The 25550-nt window shown below is 53.7% G+C and overlaps 1 protein-coding gene across 1 annotated transcript; it reads left to right on the top strand.

Annotated features, from left to right (window-relative positions):
• Positions 1-12034: 12034 nt before the first annotated feature.
• LRRC43 (leucine rich repeat containing 43) lies at positions 12035-24768 on the top strand. The gene is made up of 14 exons (XM_036354408.1): positions 12035-12127; positions 13139-13399; positions 14449-14559; positions 17451-17590; positions 19385-19623; positions 20104-20291; positions 20529-20594; positions 20661-20836; positions 22063-22204; positions 22339-22509; positions 22592-22780; positions 23109-23136; positions 23262-23306; positions 24549-24768. Exons 1-14 carry the CDS (start codon positions 12035-12037, stop codon positions 24650-24652), a joined length of 1953 nt encoding a protein of 650 aa, XP_036210301.1. The 3' UTR covers positions 24653-24768.
• Positions 24769-25550: the final 782 nt, after the last annotated feature.

Raw genomic sequence — 25550 nt, 5'->3', positions numbered from 1 at the left:
ACATGCAGGAGGCAGCAGATCAAATGCTCTCATCACTGATGTTTCAATCTATCCCTCTCCCTTTCTCTCAGAAATCAATGAAAAATATATATTAAAAAAAGAAACAACCAACCTTATAAAACCACTGCAACAGTGAACAGCCGTGAGGTGGCCAAAGAATTTGACCTTTACCACTTGTAAAACCCTTCAAACCTCTCCGAATTTCATCCTCTTTTCCCTGGGTGCTATTTCTTTTAAAATTTCAAGTTGTATCCGGCCAAGCCAGGAACCAAGAGGCTACTGGTTTGATTCCTGAGTTGCAGGCTCGATCCCTGGTAAGGGAGCATGTGGGAGGCAGCCTACTGATGATGTTTCTCTCTCATCTATGTTTCTAACTCTCTATCCCTCTCTTTAAAAAAAAAATCAATAAAAACATTTAAAATTTGAAGTTGTGTTTATTGTACTGATTTCTAAAATAATATATACTGATTTTAGAAAATTTTGAACATGATACAAATATAAAGAAAATTACCCCTATCCTCAAAGTTACTTCTTTTCCAGTTTTGCTTTCTGGCCATATATGTTACACACACTCACATATACACACACATTTTTAAACTTAATAGAGATCTTCATAAATACATTTGTATCCTGCTTTTTACCCTACCATTAAGTATTCCTTGAGAAAATGATTTTGAATGGCCACATAATGCCATCTTATAGAGATACCATAGTTGTTTTTTTGTTTCATTTTGTTTTAGCCATTCTCTTATTTTGGGGCATTTGGGTTATATAGCAGCCCGGAAACTGTGCCTCTCAGACCTCCTCCTGTGGGAAGTATAATGGACTGAGCCCGGCTGCTGTGCTCTGAAACCCATCAGCCCATCGCTCGGGGCCTTGCCTCCCACAGGCCTCTCCGAGCCAATGATGCTGTGTGTGTCCCAACTCTCTTGGGACAGCCCTGGGGTCTCGGATGCTGCCACCAGCCCCCCTTCCTTCCCTGTCTCCTTCAGCAGGGAGCAGACCTGCCTGGGTTGGCCCGCTCGCCCAGCGCAACCTGCTCCCGCAGGCTTGGCTGCCAATAACCCCTTTGTATGGAGAATCCCATCCTGGTGCCTACTTCTGGGAAGACTTGGACTCACACAGGTTAGTTCCGCTCTAGTTTCCTGGTTTGTTTTTGATGTTATCATTAGCGCTATTTTGAATATGAGGTATGTGTGTCCTGTCCAAGTATCTGATCATCTCCTTAGGAAATCGCATTACAATGGAATTCCAGGAGAGGGTTGCGTGTGTGTGGGGGGGGGGGGGGGGGGGGGGGATAGAATGGGCTTTTCTCATCACAACCTCACCCTCAAGCCTCATCACTGATTGGATGGGCAGGAAACACGGGCTGCTGCATATCTGCGTTTCTTTGTTTTGAGTGACGTTGAGCATAGTTTCACATTTATTGGCTATTTGATTTCTTATTTTATATCAAAACATCCCTCTCCCTCCTCCTTTCTTCTCTCTCACTGTCGGATTGCCTCTTCTATTTCCTTTTTATTTTCCCTCTCTTCTCTTAATTCTCCAGGATAAGAAAAAATGACATTGCTTAAAAATGTCTTACAGCTTTATATTCCCTGTCCTTCCTTTACAAATTGGGCAAATTTAAACTGTTCCCCAGTCACAGCAAGTTCCCCCTGAAATAAATAATGTTATCGTATTAGTTTTTGCTTCTCTGTGACCCTTGCTTATCGGTTTATTTGTTTTCCTTTACTCTGCAGATAAGTGGCACTTGAATTTTAAAAGTCATTACTTTGGATAGTTTTAATCACAAGACATGCCATGGAAATCCTTTGGTGGAGGAGATGCTAAATTTGTCACAAAATGCCAACATCTGCATACCTTTTTGCCTCTTTCTTGATTTTGGCAGATTATCACCCAGAGGAATTCTAATTATGTAGGAGTCCTCATTGGTGACGTTCCAGGTGACTTGGGATTTGTCACCCTGGTCACCTGGGAGCATCTCTGCCCCATGTTGCCACTTTCAGGAAAGGTGAGAATGAATCGTTTTGTTTTTCTTTTCTATTATACTGTGGTAGGTGGTTTTGATTTAAAGGAGTAAATCAGGCCCTAATCTCTTCCCTCATCTCCCCTCCAAATGCTTCTCTTTCTGAGAAATGGGGAAAGTAGGCATCGAGCAGTGTCACCAGCGGGTAGGCCACCTGCGTCAGGCCTCACTGATCCCATCGCACTCAGCCATCGAAAGGAAGGAATGAAGCACCACACCTGCTACCATGTGGGTGGCCCTTGAGACCACGATGCTGAGCGAGAGACGCCAGACACAGAGGGCCATGTAGTGTGTGATTCCATGGACAGGACGCAGCAGGTGCCCAGAGACAGAAAGCCGATCAGTGGTCTTAGAGCCCGAGGGGGGGGGGGGTGACAGCTAACGGGTGCTGGTTTCTTCTCGGGGTGATGAAAATGTCCCAGAGTTAGTGATGACGGTTGCATGACTTGGTGACTATACTAAAAACGACGTCAAGCCCAACCGGCGTGGCTCAGTGGTTGAGGGTTAACCTATGAACCAGGAGGTCCCTGGTTCAATTCCCGGTCAGGGCACATGCCCGGGTCGCAGGCTCGACCCCCAGTAGGGGGCATGCAGGAGGCAGCCAATCAATGATTCTCTCTCATCATTGATGTTTCTGTCTCTCTCTCCCTCTCCCTTCCTCTCTGATATCAATAAAACTATTTTTTAAAAGACATTGAATTGGACACTCTAAATGGGGGAGCTTTGAGACATGTGCATTATGTGTCAAAAAAGCTGTTAAAATACTGATTCCAGGGCCAGCCCCAACCAGCCCAGATCCATTTGGTGTGAAAGCCAGGAATCAGCGCCTCACTCAGACACCCCAGCAGGACCAGCAACACAATGTGTGGGTCTCGTACAAAATGAAAGTGCCGGCCCCTTGTTCAAGAATCATCAAGAATGTCAAGACCGTGACAACAGAGCATCCACACCCAGCGTGGGGCCTTCTGAGGGCGGCCAGACTGGTGTTTGGGATGCCCGATGCTGTCCCCAAAGGAAGGAAGGGTATTGGTTAGCAGATACACCTCTTCATCAGAGAAGCTGTAGGTGGATTTGCTGGAAATACAAGAGGAGAAATCAAAGCTTCAAAAGGCTTCCTCTCCCTGCAGAGCTCCGAGGTGGTTTTAGTCAGAACCGTGGCGCAGCCCCCCAGCAGGCACTGAGTCATCTGCAGAACCGTGGACTTTTGGGCAGGCTGCTGCAGATCAGCAGGGGATCCAGGCCACCGTCAGCTGTGCAGCTGGGACCACTCTGGCTGATTGGGGCAGAGCCCATGTCTATGAAAGGATGCGAGAGGCCCAGTCCTGGCAGGGTGGGGGGTTGGCAGCCACGAAGAGCTCGGCCCCTGCTGCCCCCAGGGGCAATGGCCATCTCTCCCTGCAACACTGAACTTGCTGAGCTTGCTGCTCTGTGTCACCAGCCCCTAAGCCACAGTCTGATGGTATTGTCAGAGGGACTGGAGATTGAGTTAATAATAAATCATGCCTGAGGGATATAACCTCCATAAGAAAACCTCTGAATTATGGGGGTTGGTGACTGCACCCACGTGCCAGGAGTGGGGTGCAATCAGCTCCCCGGGGCAGAAGCGTGGTGCTCAGGCCCCTTCCAGACCTCACACTGTGCACATCATCCGGCTGTGCATCTGTCTGAATCGTCATCACATCCTTTGTAACAAACCATGGGCATGAGTAGATGGTTCCCTGACTCCTGTGAGCCGTTCTAGCAAGAGTGGGTGACCTGGGGACCTGTGGTGTCTCAAGTGGGAGGGGGGCAGTCTTGTGGGGCCGAGACCTCATCCTGGGGGGTCTGCACTAACTCAGCAGCCATGGTGAATCAATGTGTAACGCCTGGTTGGTGTCCGCAGCGAGCTGGAGACTGGCTCACTCTACCAAAGCTAAGTCTCAAACCATTAACCCTTCATTCTCATACAAAGACAAAGGTTTCCATCACCTCTTCGAGGAAGGGATCAATCGATTCAAAGGACTGTACAAGGAACTAACATCTCTCTCATCTGTCTCTCCATCACCTCGAAGAAATGGATGCTGGGATAAAATGCTCAGGTCGCTGTTCCACTGGTTGATGTTCTACAGTCAGGAAACCATCACCTCTGGGGTTATCTTCTCCGCTTGGTAGGAATCATTTGCATCTCATCGATTGTCTACAAGTCCACAGACTCTGGCACCTAATCGATAATAAATCATGCCAAGGCCCTGACCAGGTAGGTTAGTTGGTTAGAGCATCATCCTGACTTGCCAAAGTTGTAGATTTGATCCCCAGTCAGGGCACATATAAGAAGCAACCAACGAATGCATAAATAAGTGGACAGTCAAAAAGAATGATAGCTGTCTGCCACAGTGGGTGTTTGTGGAAGGACTGGCCAAAACATTGTCATTGGAGGTTAGGCTATTTGGGAGCTTAAAAGCCTGGTATGGAACGTAGAGTAGAGAAGTCCGAGGCTGAACTGCCTGTCTCAGAGTGCTAACCTCATCCCCTCATATGAAGACTTGGGCAAGTCCTACTATCTGCTTGGGCCTCAGTTTCCCTAAAAAAAAGACAAAGATGAAAGTGCTGATGGACTCAAGACCAGCGATTCTCAGGCTTGCATGTGTATGTGAATCACCTGGAGGTTTCACTAAAGAACAGATTGCTGGCTGCACCCCAAACTGTCTGACTCAGTAGGTCTGGGGTGGGGCCCACGGATTTGCATTTCTAACACGTTGCCAGGCAACGCTGCTGCTGTTAGGCCAGAGATTGAGAACCATTAGTCCAGATGCCTCCTAAGGAACGGTTAAGAGCTTTGGGCTCAACATTCAGTCAAATGATCACAGCGCTAGCACTGGCCCTGGCTGTGAAGAAGTCACTGACGGAAGGAAGGAACAGGCCTTCACAGGAGCCGAGGACTGGGAAGGCAGCGGGAGCCGCGCTTAGACACCCCAGTGCTCGCTCTGTGCCAGCCATGGCTCTAAGTGCCCCCAAGGCCCAGCCCCCCAGGGAGGGACGGAGAGCGGGCAGAGAGCGAAGGGAGCCTGAATCCGGGGCCTCCCCACTTAGCAGCCGTGTGGCCTCGAGCAAGTAACTAAATGACTTTTGACTTTGGTTTCTCCACCTATAAAAAGAGAATAATAATGATACTTACATGACCTGGCATAAAGAAAATGCCCAATAAATGGTCGTTGCTAAACTTATTATAATTTGCTACTGAGCCTGTTCAGTGGGCCAAAATGGTAGAGGTAGTATCTATTTCTACAACATGTCCCCTGCTCCCTCAGCCACACACCACCCGGCCTGGACTCTCCCTTCACAACATGCAAAACAGAGTTATGAGAAAAATTCAAAATAATTTATTAAATAGGTGCCAAGGGCTCCTCCAAGGAGCATTAACAACTCTCAGTACAATAAATATCAATAAGTTAACACAGGTGCCAGCTCCTGCCCTCGCAAGGGTACATATAGGAGAGTAATAAATAAAACTTAAGTCTGCAGAAAAAAACATTCTATAAATACCAAGACAGTTCGAAATCTGCTTCAAGTTCATTCACACATTTATATCTCAGTTCCCCCAGGACTGGTCAGCTGGGGGTTCACTGAGGTCATTCATTGGAATAATTTACTTAAAACTCATGGTAGAGTTCGCACACTTAGCAGTCACTCATCTTTTTTGAAGGCTTCACATATTTTCACCATTTCAAGGGGAGTAGGCTCCACTGGATGGCCGTCGAGGACCTGTTTCAGTGACTACAATGATTTCACGCACGTAGAAAACTCCTGTAAAATAGCCAAGGTGAACCTTTTACATTCATAGCTGTTGTTGGGCATCGAAACTTTAGTTTCTGGTCCAGGTGGAAATAGGGGTTTTTCGAGCTGTTGTATGATGTCATTGATGTCCACTTTGTTATCGCATAGACATGGATGGCGTTTGATGGCCCTGAAATAAGGCAGGACGGCTGAGCTGTTGATGTAGTGTGGTGGTCGGCAGTCGGAGGCGAAAGGCCGCAGCAGGTGAGGCGTGGACTTCGGCAGGCCCGTCTCATTCTAACAAGGGGGAGCGAAGATGAGCATTAGGTTTGCTAGAAATCCCAAGAGGTAATTTCTAGATGCTTCCTCTGTGGCTGGTATGGGCGAGGGCCCCCCACCATCACCCGCAACATCTCCTCTCATCGGTGCCACAACCCCGGGAGGCTGTGGCCATCACTGTCCCAGAAGAAACTAAAACTCAGCTGGTTGGTGGAGCTGGCCCAAGATCAAGTGGCAGACCCAGATTCCCACCGCGCCAGGCAGCCCGGCTCCATCTGGCCTCCTCTCCCCATCTGGCTGAGGCCCCCACAGCCTTCTGGAATCTCCTCTCGGCTGCTCTGGGGCTCGGAGGGATGGGAAATGAGACTTCTGGGTGTCCATGTGGCTGCTTGCTCTTGGCAGCTTGTGTTACAGCCAATACAGCCCCTGCTCCTAGAGGAGGCTACACTTGGCAGAAAGGCCTCCAAGACGCCAGGGAGAGATTTTCCAAACACACCCAGGCTCACAGATCACACTCTCCCCCTCTCCTCGGCCTAAGGACTAAGCATCTGGGTTGCACTTGAGCTAAGAGCACCCATCAGCTTGGACTGCCCATCGCCTCGCCGATAGCCTCTGCCCTGGGTCTAGGCGAGCCAAGGCTGCGGTTTGAGTGCCGGGGTGGAAGGAAGGGGCAAGGCCAGTGTCACCAACTGTTCCCACGTTTGGGTTTTTGCTTGTTTGTTTAATCAAAGCTGCCCAAGAGGTTCTGTCTTGATCGCAACCCTGAGAAAATGAGTTGACATTTTTCAGCCTCATACGTTCCTCCCGAAGGGGTTGGCTCAGCAGAGCCTCAGCTAGAGGCAGACTGGGTCCTGACCAGGCAATGCAGGGCAGACAGGCCAACACCTAACGTGTTAACTGCCCTGCTCTGCGGGAAGAGAGCTCCTAGGGACCCACAGGCGCGTTCACTGTCCTCCATTCACAGGGACATTGACACAGCTTAGCTTGGTGGTCACCAGCTCCTGAACCGGTAGACAAGATGGGCCACATCAAAGGATACGCTGCAGACAGGAAACTTCATTTTACAATATTGTGAACCAAACATGGGAGGAGTGACCAAGCCTACTAAGCAGATCCTGCAGTGTGGGGTGTGCAGGAGGCAGCCGATGGATGATTCTCTCCAAAAACTGTTGGGTTGGGGCTGTCTGAGCTCATCTCTGCCTCTGACCCGCACCCGCATAAAAATCCCACCGTACCCTGTCTCATTGTACCCATCCTTTCCCACAGCCACAGCCCTGGCTTCAGGTCCGAAAAGAGCCCCTTCTTCTGGGCACGAGGAAAGGTGTTTTAAAGAAATGGCTTAGGAAAGAAACCTGGAGGGCACTTACGCAGTTTCCCAAAAGCCTCTCAGAAGAAGCCTTTAGTTCTATGATGCTTCTCTTCAGGTCACTTCCACCAGTGATGGGAGCCGTGTGGACGGACAGCAAGGTTCCCATACAGCAGAGCAGAAGCAGGGCACCCCTGGTGGGTCCTGAGGAGAGAATGCTGCCGTGAAGCCCCCAGCCAGGCGCCCCCTGCCCACCCAGCTTCTCTCCCCCGAGCCACACTCCAGCCACCACGGGGTAAGCCCCTCTGGAGTCTTTCAGTCCATCTCATGGTACCTGTGCGGGAGGCCATGGTGAGACGGAGCGGAGCCTGCTTCAGCAACAGCTGCTCGAGCCAGATGTGGTCGCCATGGCCTCCAGGGGATATATAAAGGGCCCGCCGTGAGGAAGGACAATCGATGTTCCGCCCATGGCAAGATTATTGCTCAGCTTTTCTCCAGAAAACACTTTCAAAATTTTGCCGCCCAAGGCTGAGTGAAAGCAGGGCTGGAAGGAAATGCTGAGGTTACCCTCAAGGTGGGCAGATGCCTGACTCAGTGCAGGCACACACAGGAAGGCACACGCATCTTTGCCACATCTTCTTGGAAAGAGCCGGTAAATCTGACCAGAAGAAATTTTGAAGGCCAGGGTTGACAGGCCCAACCACCAAGAAACATGATGTTGCAGGAGATGCTGGTCCGTGCCCCACAGGGAATTTCTGGGGAGGGTCAGAGCTGAGCGTGTGTGGGTGGAGAGGGAACATGCTTGCAAAGTGCATTATCTTTGTAGATTTCTGAAGCATGCCCCTGCCAGCATGCAGGTACAGCCCTGATAATCACTGTGACTGTGGCATGTCAAAGACCGTATCTCACCTCTGCATGGTCTTGAACATCATTGTACTTTGCAAGTGCAGGACCAGGAACCGGAATCCGTGCTTGGGAGTCATTTGTTGAAATCACTTATGCGTAGTTTGAGTGCCACCTTCGACCAGGCGCTCTTCTAGCAAAGAAGTTCAACAAGGTCCCTGCCCTCGCAGAGCTGGCATTCTCCTGGGCAAGGGGCACAATGTTAATAAACAAACAAAAAAAAACCATCAGGTCATAAGAACTATAAAAATCAAGGTGTTGGGATAGAGAATGACAGGTGACCAGGAAAAGTCTCTCTGAGCCGAAACCTGAAAGATGAGAAGGACCTGTTGTGGGAAGACGTGAGGAAGCCGTGCTGGCAGAGGGAACCCTCGCGTGCACGTCCTCAGGCAGAAATGAGCTTGCTGTGACTAAGGACAGGAAGCAGCTCGTGGCAGCTGGAACAAAGTGAGAGAAGAGGAGGGTGGTGGGAAGGGGGGCAGAGGGCAAGTCACGGGGGTCTTATGAGGATAAAGAAGTTGGGTTTCATTCCAGGTGTGATGCACCATTGAATGGCTATAGGTAGGGAAATACAGGGTCTGGCTTACTTTAAGAAAAAAGGTAGGCTGCTGAGTGGAGAATGGATTTTCGGGAATCCAATGTGGAAGCAGAGAGACCAATTAGGAGGGTCAGCAGCCGTGCAGGTGAGAGATGAGGGCGGCTTGGACCAGGATAGAGTGGATGGAGATGGAGTCTACAGAACCAGCCAATGGAATAATGTGGAGCGGAATCAAAGACAGGAATCAAGGATGACTCTGTGAATTTTGATAAAGCAATCAGGTGGTTGATGTGCAGTGAGGGAAAAGAAGACTAGAGAAAGGAAACCAAGAGTTCTCTTTGGAATGCGTCAAGTTTGAGATGCGCAATGAGAATCTATTCAATGTCTAGTCAGCGATTGGATTGGAGTCAAGAGCGCAGAACTGAGGTCAAGCCAGGGCAGTCCATAGAACTGAAGATGCACAACGAAGAGACAGCTACAAACCCCCTTTCACCTTAATCCCAAGTCTCCTTCCAACTGCGACTGGTCTTTTTCCTCTCCTTATCCAAGCTTCTTGACAGAGCAATCTCTGCTCACTTTTACCTCACTTCAAAAACTGTCACAATATGGTTTTCACCCCAAGAATTTATTTAAAATCCTCTAGCAAAGTCCATGGTAAGCAGAATTTTGCCCCCGTGGCTTTCACCCTCTGGTATTTACTCTCATAATTATGTTACATTACATGGCAGAAAGACTTTGCAGATGTAATTACAGTTACTAATCAGTTTATCTTAAGCTAGATGATTACCAAGTGGATCCAACGTAGTCACAGGAGCCCTTAAAAACAAAGAGGAAGTCAGAAGAGAAAGTCGGAGAGACTCAAAGCATGAGAAAGATTCAACTGCCATTGCTGGCTTGAAAATGGAGGGAGCCAAGTGGAAAGCATGAGAAGAAAATGAATTTGGCCAATGGCTAGTGAGTATGGAAGACGACCCTGGGCTGTAGCTGAGAACCACAGCCTCAGGTGATAACTTCAATTTAGCCTGATAAGATGCTGAGCAGGGGACCCAGCTACACCGTCTGGACTTCTGACCCACAGAAACTGTGAGGCAGTAACTTTGTGGTTTTAAGCTGCTAAGTGTACCGCATTTTCTACAGCAACAACAAAGAGCCAATGGTTGCCCTGGCTGGTGTGGCTCAGTTGGTTGAGCGTCATTCCATGCAGTGAAGGGTTGCAGGTTTGATTCCTGATCAGGGCACATGCCTGGGTTGCCTGCTTGATCCTAGGTGAAGGGCGTTGCAGGGGGCAGCCTATCAATATTTTGCTCACATCAATGTTTCTCTCTCTCCCTTCCTCTCTCTCTCTCTAAAAAAAAATATTTTAAAAAAATCTTTTTTAAATGCCCGGCTGGCATGGCTCAGTGGTTGAGTATTGATCTGTGAACCAGGAGGTCACGGTTTGATGCAAGGTTGTGGGCTGGATCCCCAGTGTGGGGCGTGCAGGAGGCAGCCAATCAATGATTCTCTCCCATCATTGAGGTTTCTATCTCTGTCTCCCTTCCTCTCTGAAGTCAATAAAAATATATTTTAAAATCTTAAGAAAAAACACACAAGTGTAAGCCTGTAAGATATAAGTCAGGTGTGGAGCCCAGGGGTGCACCTCCATCAGCAGAACAGGGAGCGGAAGGTGACTTAGCCCTGAATACGGAGAAGGTGCTCTAGAGAGAAAGAGACGTAGAGAAGCATGTTGTCATGGAACAACATGAAAGCGGTTTTCAAGGAGGAAGTGATCAGCCCCAGCGTAAACTACGGAGAGGTTCGTTAAGATAAAGGCTGAGGAGAGTCTCGATGCGGGGGAACATGAGGTCACTGGGAAGTTTGAACACACTGGTGGGGGTGGAAGCCATATGGTGGTGGTTTGAGAAGTGAGAAAAAAGTGAAACTACCCAGTTGCTTCATCAAAATCCTGGGAGTTAATCTTGATTCCTCTCTTTGATTAGTTTATATTGCAACAGACTCGTGGGTATTTATTTTCCTAGTTTGGGAGAATTTCTCTAATAATAGTAACGGTGTCCTCCTACAGGAAAGCAGCCACCAAAGCAGGTGTTTTGGGAAGGATCACAGTCAGGAAATTGGACTTGCTCAACATTAAACATGTTTTGCTCTTTCTAGAGACACCATTGAGAGAAAGAAAAGACAGGCCTAGAAGAGGAGAAGTATTTACCAATCACAAATCCATACCATAGGACCCATCAATTGCATTCCTAGAGGAATTCCTTCCAAGGAAAATGACAACACGCATTCCCACGAAAACCTGTACGTGAGTGTTCAGAGCGGCATTACTCGTCAGAGCCAGACAGTGAAAACAATCAAAGGCCCATCGGTTGATGATGGATAACAGAACGCGTTCTGCCCCTATGGTGGCACCGTGTCCCACTATGTGAAGCGGTTAGAAGAAGTAAATCCACGGGGACAGAAAGCATATTGTGGTTGCCGGGGGCTGGGTAGATGGGAATGGAGGTCGGTTGCCTAATCTGTATGGGATGTCCTTTCGGGGTGAGGGAAATGTTGAAAGTTAGGTTAGAATAATAGTTGCACTGTGAATACACTAACACCCACAGAACTGCACACCTGAAAGCGGCGCGTTCTAGGGTATGTCCATTATATCTCCATAAACGATGTTGCGTTTCCATAGTATAGGAACCAGAGTCATCTTATCCCATGGATTTCACCAAGCAGTGCCCAGGAGCCCCTCCTGTGTGACCGGCAGTGGGCTCCATGCTCTGAGGATGGAGAGGTAAGTGGGATTGGGTCAGTCTCAAGTGGGGTCTGTGATTAAAACTCCGAGTCAGGAGTTAAGGAGAGTCACATTGGAATCCCCTGATGACAATCTTGAGCTTGACCTTGGGCTAATGTCTCCTTTCCAGAGCTGTCAAGTGGCGGTAATAATGAGCATTTTTCTCTAGAGGAGAATCCGTAGCGTAGGGGAAGCGCGGGGCGCGTGCTGGGAGCCGCAGCAGTTACTACCCCAGCGGCGGGGGGGCCTGTACTGTTTTCCTTGGTTTACAGCCGTGAGCACAGGCGAGGTCAGGAGGGAAAACCCAGTTCTCCTGGGGCTGAGCCGGGGTCTCCCGGGGCGAGTCCTGGGATCCCAGAGCGCCTGCGCCGCCGCGCCGCCCGGCCGCCTGGAGCACGTGCACGTTCCGGCGGTTGCTTAGCAACCGGCAGGACGCGGGGTCCACGCGCCATGGAGGAGGGTGGCGGGACCGTGAGCGCTGCGGTGCGGGAGCACCTGCGGCAGTTGTGTCTGCAGGAGTTTCCGTGCGGCGCAGGCAGCTGGGTGCGGGCGCAGGCGGGGCGGCTGGGGGGACCTGGGCGTCGGAGGAGACGGGCCGGCCAGGGCCCCGGGACTGAGAGCCGGGCGGGGTAGGGCAGAGGGGGCTGGGATCTGGGCGTTTAGGGAGCTGCCTGCCCCGGGGTGTGGATGGGACGCTGAAGGGCGGGCCGAGTAGGCCCCCACCTAGGCCCGCGGGAGCCGCCCAGGGTGGAGGGCAGGGACCCCCAGGGCCTCTCCCTCCTGAAGAGCCCAGGCTGCTCTTGAGGAAAGAGCTCATCCTGAGAGCACGGCCAGCAGTCGGTCCCGCTGTGAGCAGAGGGGCCGCGCCGCCCCGGGATGCCCGGCGGGGAGGAGGGGCAGGAGGAGGAGCAGGACCGTGAGACGGGCGCCTCAGATGTGCAGGAAGGCGCCTGGGTCCGGGAGGGTCCCCGTGGGGTGGCCGCGATGGGACGTTGGGCCCCCCACACTGGTCGGCGCCGAGGGGGAGTCGGTATTTTTTCCACAAACATTGAGCACCTACTGTGTGCCCGGCCTTGGACTGACTGAGCTTTAGGGTTCCATCGAGTCTGGGGGGCGGGGGAGGAGTGGAGAAAGCAAACTCGGGCGAATTCGTTCATCTTCTCCTGACAGCACCTAAATGTTCTGAATTTACCCCTCAGCCTCGCCCCCTGTCCCTCATTGACCATTACTTCTCACAGGGGGCCTGCTGCACCTGCTGCTTCCTTAAATGTTTAATCACTTCCACCTGCGTCTTCCGGGTTCCCAGCCCAAGAGCAACTCCTAAAGGCGGGAATGGAGCTTTTTACTATTTTTTTAGTTTCCCTTGCCTGTCCCATGGCTGATAATCAGTCAAAAGTATCGATTACTCATTGTCTACACTTCTAAACTCTTTACCCCTGATTGTCCTGTCTTACAATCTGTTCAATTCCGAGAGTTTCGGATCCTTGAGAGGAGCGAGTCACAACTAGAGAAATTCTCCATATCTCGCCCCCCCCCCCAACCCCACCCCTGCAGAATAAGTCGAGATTTCTTCCTCAAACTTGGCGGACGTGGCGGGAGCTGGTCCCCAGAGAGGAGGAGGCTGGGGGCCCCGCGGAGGAGACGGTGGAGGACCTGCTGGGCCTGGTCTGCAGCCCCCAGTCGCCCTGGGCTCTGCTGGAGGGCTCCAGTGCTGAGGACCTGTTCCTGAGGCAGCTGGCCATCCGGAAGCCCCAGATGCTCAAAGAGGACTTCCTGTACTCCTATTTCAGGTCCCTCCAGGTGGTGGACAAAGAGGTGAGTGCTGGCAGCTGGCACCTGCACGCTGGCATACAGAGGGGACAGAGGTGATGCCAGGAGACCACGCTCCTTCCAGCACCTAGTGATAAGACGGGGTGCGAAGTGTGTGGGGGTGGGGATGGGGATAGCTCTGCCCTCCTAATCAATCTCACTGGCTGGCCCACCCCACAGAGCCAGCTGCTCCCCTGTTCTGTGCTGTATGCCTTCTTCCTTCACCCCAGCTGAAGTCCACTGTGGGTCTTAGTTGGTTTCTGGAGCGCCCTGCAGTCCACCCTTCTGGGTCCTAGTAGAAACCTTCCAAGTGTTTATATTGGTTTTACTTCATTTCAGTTGTGGGGCCCAGGGTCAGGGGAGGGGCATAGTACTATAGTAATTCCTGTCTCTAAAAAGCCTTCTTTGCTTATATCGATAACAGAGCCCAAAGCTTGCATGGCTACACAGCCCAGGACTCCCCATTTGCTCCTCCTTCCCTAGAGAAACTGAATGACACAGTGCTTGGGGGATGAGGAAGGAGAGCAAACTGTTTGCCTGGGACTGGCCCAGTGTTAACGCAGAAATTTTCATGTCCCTGGAACCCCTTGCTCCTAGGCAAGCTGGCAGGTCAGTCACCCCAGAGACGAGGCCTAGCCAGGAAGGTCCCCTAGTGTCTGAGGCCACGGGAGCTGAGAAGTCGGGCAGGCTCGGCAGCTCTGACCCTGCTGTGGGAACACCAGTGACTTCTAAAGACCTCAGGGTTCACCGTGGCTCCAGGGTGCACAGCAAAGACGGACTTCCTGCCCTCAGAGCTTACCGTCCAACAGGGGACACAGGACACTGAGCTGGACACTGTAGGCATCCACAGTCAGAGGAGAGGTGAGGGTGGAAGAGGTGAGGGTCCCCACCACGCCCGACACGCCTGCATCCTGGCAGACGAGGCAGGATAGGCTCTAGGAGCAGAAGGGTGGGTGCTGGGAGGGGGCTCTGTGCAGCTGGTTAAGTGGTGCCATCCTCACATCCACAGGTTTCTGCTCCAGCTGAGCTCTTAGCTTCCTTCCCTTCCTTCCCAGGTGAGCCTGGTGGATAAAGACCTCCTGAAATTCCCAAAGCTTGAAGAGTTGGTACTGAGTGCCAATCAAATCATGGAGATCGATGCCTTCAATCTGCCACCAACTCTCAAGGTAAAGGAGCCTGCCCCTGCCCCAAACACAAAAGTCTTGGTACTGTGGCTTTTCTGAGGTGGCTCAGATTCCTCAAAAGTGTAATTTCCATAGACGCAGCAATTCCCTTCCCAGGTGTGGGCTGAGAGATTTGAAGGCAGGGACTCAGATTCTTCTTCCTCTTCCCCTTCTTTTCCTCCTTCCTTCCCCTCCTCCTCCCCCTCCTCCTCCTCTTCCTCCTCCTTTTTCTTTTTTTTTTTTTTGGTTAATCTTCACCCCAGGATATTTTTCCATTGATTTTTAGAGAGAGTGAAAGGGAGAGGAAGAGACAGAGAGAAACATCAATTGGTTGCCTCCTGTACATACCCAACCAGGACTGGGGAACCTGCAACCAAGGTACATGCCCTTGACCGGAATCAAACCCAGGACCCTTCAGTTTGTGGGCCAACGCTCCATCCACTGAGCCAAACCGGCTAGGGCTCAAATTCTTATTCACCAATGTTTTTAGCAGCATCATTCATGAGAGCCAAAGGGTGGAGACCACCCCAGTGTGTCAGCAGGTGGGTGGGTAAACGCAGTGTGGCCTCTCCCTCCACTGGAATATTATTCAGTCAAACAAAGGAGTGACTGTGGCCAAGGAGGAAACTTAAACATTATGCTGAGTGACAAAGGCTAGCCACCAAAGGCCACATGTTAGATGATTCTACCTCCATGATACCGAAGAGACGAATCCATAGACAGAAAGCACATGAGAGGTTACCAGGGGCAGCGGGGGTGGGGTGGGAGGGTGGGGGGTGGAGGGGTGGGGCAATGGGGAGTTGTAGCTTAATGGGCACAGAGCTTCTGTTTGGGGTGATGAAAACATTTGGAAATAGATAGTAATGATGGTTGTGAATGTACTTAATGCCACTGAATTTTATGGTTAAAATGGCAAATTACGTTAGACATATTTTACCACAATAAGATAGTTTAAAAAGAAAGGGAGGCTAGGCTTTATCGTGAGTCTTAAGCTCAGCATATCAAAATGGTCTCCATTTGATCTTATTTTAATTTAAATTTTACTTTTCAATTACAGTTTACCTTCAATATTTTGTATTAGTTTCAACATAGTGGTTAATCAATCATATACTTTACAAAGTGGCCCCCCTGATATTTCCAGTGCCCACCTGGCAGCATACTTGGTTATTACAATATTATTAACTATCTTCCTTATGTGGTGACTATTTTGTTACTACCAATTTGTATCTCTCAATTCCTTCAAAAATGGTCTCAATTTTTAAAAATATTTTTTTAAATATGTTTTCACTGATTTCAGAGAAAGGAAGGGAGAGAGAGATAGAAACATCAGTGATGAGATAGAATCATTGATCAGCTGCCTCCTGCACGCCCCACACTGGGGGGTCAAGCCCACAACCCAGGCATGTGCCCTAACAGGGAATCAAACCTACGGCCTCTTGGTACATGGCATGACACTCAACTGAACCACGCTGGTTGGGCAAAAATGGTCTCGATTTTAAATCAAAAGGGACTGAGAACTATCGCTCACGGCCATGCTCAAGAAAACACCAGGTGAGATCTTGGAGGCGAAATACAAGAACTCACTGTTTTCCACCCAGGGCCCCTCTGGCTTTCCCAGATGATACTGAACCAGTTGGGCTGCCTGCTGCTCAAAATCCAATAATGAAGAGACAGGGCTCCTGGCCGGGTAGCTTAGCTGCTTAGAGTGTCATCCTGATACACCAAGGTTGTGGGTTCGGTCCCCGGTCAGGGCACATACAAGAAGCAACCAATGAATGCATCAATAAGTGGGACAATAAATTGATGCTTCTCTCTCCCCCTTCCTTTCTCTCTCTAAAATCAATAATTTATTTTTTTATCCTCATCTGAGGATATTTTTCCATTGCCTTTTTAGAGAGGGAAAGACAGAGAGAAACAGCAGTGTGGGAGAGACACATCGATTGGTTGCCTCCTGCAAAGCCCTGACCAGGGCCTGGGCTGGGAAGGAGCCTGCAACCAAGGTACGTGTCCTTGACTGGAATCAAACCTGGGACCCTTTGGTCCGCAGGCCGGCGCTCTATCCACTGAGCCAAACCAGCGAGGGTCAGTAATTTTTTAAAAATAAAAGAAGAGACACGGGCTGGTGGAAGGAAAGTAGGTTTATTCAAGAACCAGCAGCCCGAGGAGATGGGGGACTCCCGTCACAAAGCCCATTTCAACATCTCGGTGCAGGCAGGGGTTTTTATAAGGAGAGAGGGAAAGCAGAACAGAGAGATGGGGGGTGGGGGTGAAAAGTTCTCTACGTGCAGGGTCCATTCTGATAGGATGTCCACACTGGTCAAGGGATGGCCTGATGTGCGTCATCGTGGCTCTAAGGGGGAAGGTCAGCAAATCTCCCCGAGCTGGAACGCCTGAAGGTCAGAGTCGGCTTCTTTTGAAGTTAGTTCCTAGAATCATTATACAAACATGCTGTTTATCTGTAAGATCCATGTTAGAGTCAGCACTTTCGAAACAATGTAAAAAGAATGGGGGCGTGGGTTACACAGAGACACGTGGCCAAGTGCTGTGCATGTCCCCTCCCACGCGCTCCCATATCACCTCCCATTCCAAATTTTAAAGTTTCCTTCCCCATGCTTCTTGCTGCAGGAATATTTTTTTCCCGGGTTCAGGTGGACAGGGAGACGTGGCATGGTGGATTGGTGCATCCTCTGCAGAGTTTCCGGGACTGGAAGGACGGGGTGCACGGGTGGTGCTCAGGCGGAAGGACGGAGTGCACGGGTGGTACTGGGGCGGAAGGACGGGGTGCACGGGTGGTGCTCGGGGCGGAAGGACGGGGTGCACGGGTGGTGCTCGGGGCGGAAGGACGGGGTGCACGGGTGGTGCTGGGCTCACAGGTGCCCTTTCCGCCCCTGCAGGTGCTGGAGCTCTACGGCAACATCATCACCAGCATGAAGTGTCTGTGTGCTCACCCTCCACCAGGCCTCCAGCACTTGGGGTTGGGCCACAACAAGCTTCTGGGCCCCCTGCAAAGCATGTACATCACCTCCCAATACTGGTAACTCCGGAGCCCCCAGCTAGAAGCAGAAAAGGGAGAAAGCATTAGATTTGGACGCTGAAAGGGACCCAGCTTTCCTCTTTTTTGTAATAACTCCTGGTTGGCTGCTGGCTCCAGACATAAAACTTCTTTCTCTGATTCAATTTAAAACAAAAAAACAACCCACAGAGGCCAGGAAAGGACACTGCGAGGTGGTGGGAGGAGGGCAGGCCTTTGCTTGGGTGCCAGGCTTTAGAGCCGGCGCCCGAGACCAAGGCACTGTGGACATTTCGGCTGGAAAATTCTTCGTGTGGGGCTGTCCTGGGTTCTGCGGGAAGCTGAGCAGCACCCCTGGCCTCTACCCAGTGGATGCCAGTAGCACCCGCCCCACACCAGTGTGACAGCCGCCATGTCCCGATAGGGCCGAAGGTCAGCGGGGACAAAATCGTCCTGAGCTGGGAACTCATGGTTCGACTTTGTGTCCTTGGTGGGTGGAAAGTGGGAAACCCGAAACCCTGCACCCACGGAGGATGAGGTCAGAGGCCACGATTCTGATCCTCCTTCCGCCGACCGCAGCATCACGTCAGGGACGTGGCCCAGGAGAGAGACATGCACTTGGGCTTCAGACTTGTACCACGGACAGAGGACCAGGCTTTCCCACCTCTTATGTGGAAAATAAGACTTACCGTAACCTGGGTAACCTGTTTAACACTGAGTGTAGATTTCAGGAAAAACCTATAAACCTCCCTTTCACTGTTTTGAAATGAAAGGGAAGGTGTGACTCCCTTGCTGACGCTCCCCTGGTTCTGTTGAAAGGCTGCTGGGGGTGAAGTCAGCGTTTTTCCCATGACTGGCCGGAGGCATCCTGGGCAGGACAGGACGGGCCATAAAAGGAGGGAGGCGGCAGGTGATCGTGAGAGATGGGGCTGAGGAGGTGACTCCCTGTGTTTATCTCGCCTCTGTTCTCAGAGCTGAAATCAGTTTGCTTTCTAGTCTGCCTGGCGGTGAGGAAACCACCGTGCCCCTGGCCTGGCCCTCCGTCCAGCCTCCGCCCTCACTGGCGGGTTCTTCTGCACCCACGGCCCAGGAGACGAACCACAGGGCTTCCTGTGATTAGTTGCCCGTCTGGGTTTGGAAAGTGTCCTCCAGATTCCACTCCCCTGTGTTCCCTCCCCAGGTCCCCATGTTACCAGACACTCCCCCCCCCCCATGGCTCCTCCCACAGGGGCTTCCCTCCCACGTCCCTGACAGCTGGTCAGTCTTTGTCAAAAACCTTCTAGGTGCCCCGGCTGGTCTGGCTCAGTGGACAGTGTCGGGCTTCGGGTTCAATTCTGGTCAAGGGCACGTACCTCGGTTGCAGGCGCAATCCCCGGCTCTGGTTGGGTCACATGCAGGAGGCCACCCATCGATGTGTCTCTCCAACATTGATATTTCTCCCTCTGTCTCTCCCCCTCCCTTCCACTCTCTAAAAATCAATGGAAAAATATCCTCGAGTGAGGATTAACAACAGAGAGAGAGAGCCTTCTAGATGCACAACACTATATGGTTCCACGAGAGATACCGAGACGATTAACCTAGAGGAGAGGCTGTGTGTCCATAGGAGTCGGGCAGAGGCGGGAGGTGACAAGGCCCGTCTGTGACCTGTGAGGATGGCAGGACCAGGGAGAGAGGCTTCCCTGTGTGTGTGTGGGGTCGAGGGCTGCCCAAGGCATGTCGTCTTGACGGGCAGGCTCAGGCCTCCTGGCTGTCCTGGGCGTGGGGTGCTGGGGCAGGCTGGACGGCAGGCCTGTCCCCACCCCTCTGCTCGCCTTCCAGGCCCAACCTGGTGTCTCTGGACCTGGGCTTCAATGACCTGACAGACCTGCAGGGCATGGTGGCCAGCCTCAGCACCCTGCAGCGCCTGCGGCTGCTGGTCCTGCAGGGCAACCCGCTGGCCCTGGTGCCCTACTACCGCGGCTTCACCATCGACAGCCTGGCCCGGCTCTGCGTGCTGGATGACATCACCGTGTCTTCCAGCGAGAAGCACCAGTTCCAGGGGCTCCGCTACAAAGCGGGTGAGGGAGCCGCCCGCCCGGGCTGCTGGGTGTCTGTCCCCAAGCTCCCTGGCTGGTGTGAGACGTCTCTCCCAGATCTGACCCAGTGACTGGGATTTGGGGACCAGGGGAGGGAGGCTGGGCCTCCTGGGTCCCCTCCCTCCCTCGGCAAATGGGAAACTCCGATCAGCCTCTTCCCTTCCGTGGTGGCTTCAGATCACCCCCTGGCGGCCCTGCCACCAGCTGCACAGGCTTCTCAAGGTCAAGGCGACAGACATTGATGCCAGAGGGCACCTCCGGCAGGCCATGCCCAGGCCGCGCCTTCTTACCTGGGAGCGCCTGCGGCCGCCGCTGCTGTGGGTCCCATCGCACAGGTCGGGAAAGGCCGAAGGGGGTCTCACCGAAGGGGACCTGTTTGCACTTGGCCGCGCTGGGACCCAGCCCCCGTCTGTCCTCCCGCTTCCACCCCGCGCGCCTCACGCCTGCCCGTTCCCCCTGCAGATGTCCTGGCGCGCGAGGCGCAGTTCGTGGTGACGATTGGAAACATCAGGGGGGTTCTGGACTCCTCGGTCCTGGACCCGGAGCCGGGGCCCCAGGGGCCCTTCATCACCTACAGCTACTACGTGACCTACGACTTCGTGGAGGACGAGGAGGGCGAAGGGAGCGAATACGGAGGGGTCCTGGCCGAGGTGCGCCCGGCGGGTCCTGGGCGGGGGACCGCTCTGGGCCCACGGGGTTTCCCTCAGCCGCTTTCCTCCCGTTGGAGTCACTCCCAGCGGCTCACCCTTCTGTCCCTGAACCAGGGGGCACCCCAATTTCTCCACCAGGCAATGTCCCCCACCCCGCCTCCCAGCCCCGGCAGCGCCCCCCGGGGAGGCGGAGGGGTGTGGTTCAGGCGGCGCAGACTGGCTCCCTCCACCCCGCAGATCGTCAAGCCCACCCCCAGCGAGAACGAGGCCCCCGAAGAGGCCCCGGCCGCCCCCGCCGCCCCCGCCGCCCCCGCCGCCCCCGCCGCCCCCGCCGGCCCCGCCGGCCCCGCCGCCTCCGACACCCTCGAGGAGGCAGAAGACTCCGCCGAGGCCGAGTCCGCGCCCTCGTCCGCGTCGCAGTCGGTGGAGCTGGAGGAGTCGGGGGTGTCGGGCGGGTCGCTGTCGCTGCCGGGGTCCTTGGGCTCCGCGGAGGAGCTGGCGCAGCTGCGGCCGAAAATAGACGTGCGGCTCTGCCCGTCGCCGGGGTAAGGGGGCCGGGCCGCCCGGGGCTGGGGGGTGCTTCGCCCAGAGCTGGTCTGGCTCCGACCCCGGGGACCTGCCAGCCCGTGTCGCCGTGTCCCTGGGGCGGAAGGCCTTTCCGATGAAGAATCTTGTGCGGACGGAGTCGGTTCTCTCTCAGTGTTGGGGGGGGGGGGGTCACCCTCCGGGCTGGCGGCCCCCGCTGGCGGGACACAGGGTCCCAGCCTGTTCCACGGTCCTTGTTGTAATTTTGGGGAAGATTCGTAAAAACAAGTAAGAGCCACAAATAATCCCACCACCTAAGGCATCCCCTGCGCTGCGGAGCGTCCTGAACAGGCGCCCGTGGGCGCTGGCCCTTGGGTGTGTGTGTGGCGGGGAGATAATGGAGTCTCACCCCGGGAAGTGGGGGGCGGGGGGGTCCCTGCCCCGCGACAGCGAGGAGCAAGGATGAAGGTGGGACTGGCGGCAGGTGGAAGGCCGCAGACTGGCGTTGGGGAGGTGGCTGTTGTCCCGCCGCCGCGCTCCCAGGGTTTTAGCAGGAGGATGGGCGCGCACGAATGGGTTCCCCTGGAGTACGTTGACGTTTGTCAGAGTCTGTCTGTCGGTAGCACTAATCTTTAAGATCAGTTATTGCCACCTTTCCTCCATTTCTACATTTCCCTTCTGACATGTGTCTTTGCACAGTTACCTCACAGGTTTCAAGCTCTGGGCTGAATTGCTTCATTGGACTTAACTTCTACTGTATTTCAGTCCATAACTTTATCATATATGTGTGTGTGTGTGTACACACATATATGTTTTATTGATTTCAGAGAGAGGAAGGGAGAGAGAAACATCAGTGATGAGCGAGAACCATCATTCGGCTGCCTCCTGCAGGCCCCACACTGGGGATCGAGCCTGCAGCCCAGGCCTGTGCCCTGACTGGGAATCGAACCGTGACCTCCTGGTTCATAGGTTGATGCTCAGCCACTGAGCCAGGCTGGCCCAGGATTTGCTGAAGTTTTTAAAAGTTCTGCTTTGTTCCTGGTTTCCTTCCATCCACAGTCACCCCTTAGGGGAAGCCCCCATGCAGAGTGCGCCCCCACTTCCTCACGGTGCCGGTCCCTTCCTGCTCTTGGGCCCCCTCTTGCCTGGTGGGGGTCGCCCCCTGCCCCACGCCGTCTCCTTGTGGTGCCCGAAGCCTTGTCCCTGGCCTGCGATGACGCCTGGGTGTCCCCCACCCCCACACCAGGACAGTCCTCTTCAGCACCGTCCGCAAGCCCTGGGCTGACGTCATCCCCTGCAACTATGAGATGCAGCACACGATCCGGGACCTGGTGCCGCTCAAGGCCTTCCTGCTGGCAGGGACAACCGTGACCATCGTGGAGGAGAAGGTGGGGTCCCCCCGGAGGCCGGTGCCCCTTCCTGTTCATTTTCTGTCCGGCCCAGCTCCCCTGTTTGCGTAGTCTCAGCTCCTTTCCAGAAAGACCCCAGCCGGCCCCAGCGTGGCCGCCTTGCTGTCCTCTAGATTCTCTCCTGGCCCGTGGTGTCACCTCCTGTTGACAGTCTCTCGCCTGCCAAGGGAAAAGGGGAGAAGGAGAAAGAGAAGAAAGAGAAAGAAGAGAAAGAGAAAGAGGAGAAAGACAAGAAAGGGAAAGATGAGAAAGACAAGGCTGCCAAAGGGGAGAAAGAGAAGAAGGTACCTCTGGCCCTGGGCAGTGGCCATGGGCACTGGGCACATCCTGGCCGGGCCCTGTCACCCTCCCAGCCTCTCCCCCCAGGAACAGAAGGGGACCAAGAAGAAGAGAGGGGTCTCTAAGGAGTTTCGCCAGGACCCCCCCATCCTGCGGGTGCTGGGCAGCGGCCTGGTGGTCCTGGAGCCCCTGCTGGCAGGGGATCCACTCGTGTCCACCCTGTGCATGTTTGGGGTGATCCGCACCTTGGAATCCGACAGGCTGACATTTCTCAGGGTACCATGGGCCCCTGCCACACCCTCCCCACAGAAATAGTGCTGGGAAGCAAGGCCTGTGGGGCCAGGTCGTGGGAGGGTAGGGGTGGAGGTTGGGGGAGGAGGCCCCAAGCCCCCTCAAGAAGCCCCAGCGTTGGCAAGGCCCCAGAAGGCATAGGACGGCCAGTGGGGTCGTGGGGCAAAGGGGCAGGTTGCCCCCTCCTCCCTAGGAGACCCTGCCCCGCCTCTGTGCCAGGAGAGGCCTGGCAGGGGGGGGAGCCGCCCACAAGACGCACTGGAATCTGCACCCCCCACTATGTGAGCGTCTTATTTGGTGGTTCTTCTCTCAGGATTCCAAGACTAAGAAAACTAAAAAAGGTAAGAGCCGATGACGGTGACCGAGGCAGGGAGTCTGTACTGAGGACCTGTATTCACCCATCGGGGCTGCGATAACCGGGCACCATAGCCGGGCATCTCATAAAATAGGCATTTCTTTATCGCAGCTTTGGAGCCAGGGAAGGCCAAGAACAAGATGCCAGCCTTGCCAGGTAAGGGCCTCTTCCTGGTTAACAGCCAGGCCCTTCTCATGTGTCCTAACCTGGTGCATGAATTTTCTCAATGAAAAAAAGTGTAAGGTAAGTGCACTTGTCCATGGATTAGGAGATTGAATGTTAAGATGTCGGATTTTCTCAAATTGATCTGCAGAGTCAATGCCATTTCAGTCATAATCCTAGAGGGATTAAAAAAAAATAGAAACCAGCAATCTGATTCTAAAATGCATATGAAAATGCAAAGGACATAGGGTCGGCAAAACAACTTTGAAAAAGCACAAAGAAAAAATAAAATACATCATGGGAGCAGGGGGTTAGAAAAAGCACAAAAGGAGTTATACTGCTGGACTTCAAGACCTGCAAAGCTTGACTTGCGAGCGGTGACAGCTGTGGGGTGAGGATCTTGAAATTATCTGTGCTTGTCTTATTTGGTGGTTCTTCTCTCAGGACTCTAAGCTCGGGATTTTGTTTACATTTTTGCAAATCTCTTTAACACCTGGCTTAACAGAGGACGGTGGCAACACACGGCTGCCCCTGTGGTCCCTGGGAAGTGCTGAGGTGTGTGAGGAAGCCCAGCCTCACGTGGACATGTGCCTGGAAAGGAGGAGTGTAGTGCAGGCTTTCTGTTGACTGCAGGGTCCCTCCTCTGACATTACATCAAATACGCCCGCTCGAAGGTTTGTGAGGGCCAGTTCAAGGTGAACGCTGAGTCTGCGAAGGAATGTCTTCACAATCAGCTGCATTAAAATCCTTTGGGCGACCCTGCATTTTGCACGGCTCTTCCCCATGCACAGTTCCCAACACCAGACGTTGGGTTTTTGTAAAAACTGGATCACTGAGTTACGCCGACCTCCCAAGTGTGGACACATTTCACACAATTTCCAAAACATCACGTTCCCCGTTATCAGGAGAGCAGTCCTGAGTGCTGGAAAACGAAGTGCAGGGTGGCAGATACAATGTTCCAAAGTTCTGGTTTCTATTTGAAAGCTCTAGAGCTACAACTTTATCAAAATGCTTTCAGTTGTCCCTGAAGCGCCAGGTTTACTTCACTTTTTTAAAGAAAATATCTACCAAATACTCGCGTCTGAATAGCACAGTCTTGTCAGTGCGGTGGTCCCCAGTGCAGCGTGACTTTTCCACGGAGGCCGAGTCCGAGGCGGACGCCCTCGGGACGCGAGGACGGTTTGGTTCGGGCGTCAGGAGCCCGGCCTGCGCACTCCCTGCCGGTCTCCCTCCCAGGCTACGAGAGCGACTACCACCCCGAGCCCCTGACGGTGGAGGTGCAGATCCAGGTGAACCAGTGCCGCTCGGCCGAGGAGGCGCTGCGGAACCTCGTCGTGTAGCCGCATTAAAAGTGGTTCTGACGACCGCAGCCCCGCGTCTGTCTGCCCGCGTCGGGGAGCCGGGCGCTGCGGGAGCGGGGCGGCTTCTCCTGCCCGCGGGGGCGCCTGGGCCCTGGAGACCCAGGTGGGTGGGGGCCCGCCCAGAAGCCCCGCCCACTGGGGGCGTGGTCCGCACAAAAGAGGCCGCGGCCGGGCCCCGCCCACCGCCCGAGCCGAGCGAGGTGCCTGCGGCTGATGCTCTGCGTCCCGGCGCCACTGCGCGAGCTGCTCGCTTCACTCCTCGCTCAGGTAGGTCCGCTGCGGGGAAAGGTGCCCCGTGCGCAGCGGGGCGCCGCTGCTCGTCCGCTCAGCCCCAGAGGGGTGTCCACCGCGGGCTCCTGGTCCGTGCTTTGCGGTCCCGCAAAAGCCCTGCAGAGACTCGCGTGGAGGAATGAACCAGCTTTGGCTCTTTGTCTCGTCGTGGCATGTCAGGTTAGCTGTCATCCCAGAAACAGTGACACACCCTGGGGCTCAGCACCCACTTAGCGGGCGTCGCGCACTCGCTGAGCGGGTGCAGGTTAGGAACCAGGCGTGGGGAGGGGAAGCCTCTGAGCCCGCAGCCCTGGCGTGGGATTCCCAGGTGTGTGGGGGGCGGGGGGGGGGGCACGGAGCAGAAGCTGCCGGTCACTGCGGTGCGGACTTGTTGCTCGGGCAGTGGAGGCCGCCGAGGGTTTGGGCACCGTGGAGAGGGTGGGCAGAGGGGTCATAGGTCCCTCGCGCAGTCCAGCCCCGGCTACTGAGACTCGCACGACAACACCAAGCCGCTTGCTTTGCACCTGCTCCGTAATTGGCACACGACCCACCCGGGGCCCGTCACTCACAGCCTGCCTGCCACACCTGAAACCCATTTCCCACCTGA

This window comes from Myotis myotis, unplaced genomic scaffold (assembly GCF_014108235.1).
Source record: "Myotis myotis isolate mMyoMyo1 unplaced genomic scaffold, mMyoMyo1.p scaffold_m19_p_20, whole genome shotgun sequence".
NCBI lineage: Eukaryota > Metazoa > Chordata > Mammalia > Chiroptera > Vespertilionidae > Myotis > Myotis myotis.
Note: the sequence above shows the minus strand (reverse complement) of the source record. Positions and strands in the feature narration are given on the sequence as shown.

Bases quoted from the DNA above. Each gene is read 5' to 3' on its own strand.
- LRRC43 (XM_036354408.1), top strand. From the start codon at position 12,035: ATGGAGGAGGGTGGCGGGACCGTGAGCGCTGCGGTGCGGGAGCACCTG. The intron at 12,128-13,138 runs GTGCGGGCGCAG...CCACCCCTGCAG, and splicing joins CGTGCGGCGCAGGCAGCTGG to AATAAGTCGAGATTTCTTCC. The intron at 17,591-19,384 runs GTAACTCCGGAG...CTCGCCTTCCAG, and splicing joins TACATCACCTCCCAATACTG to GCCCAACCTGGTGTCTCTGG.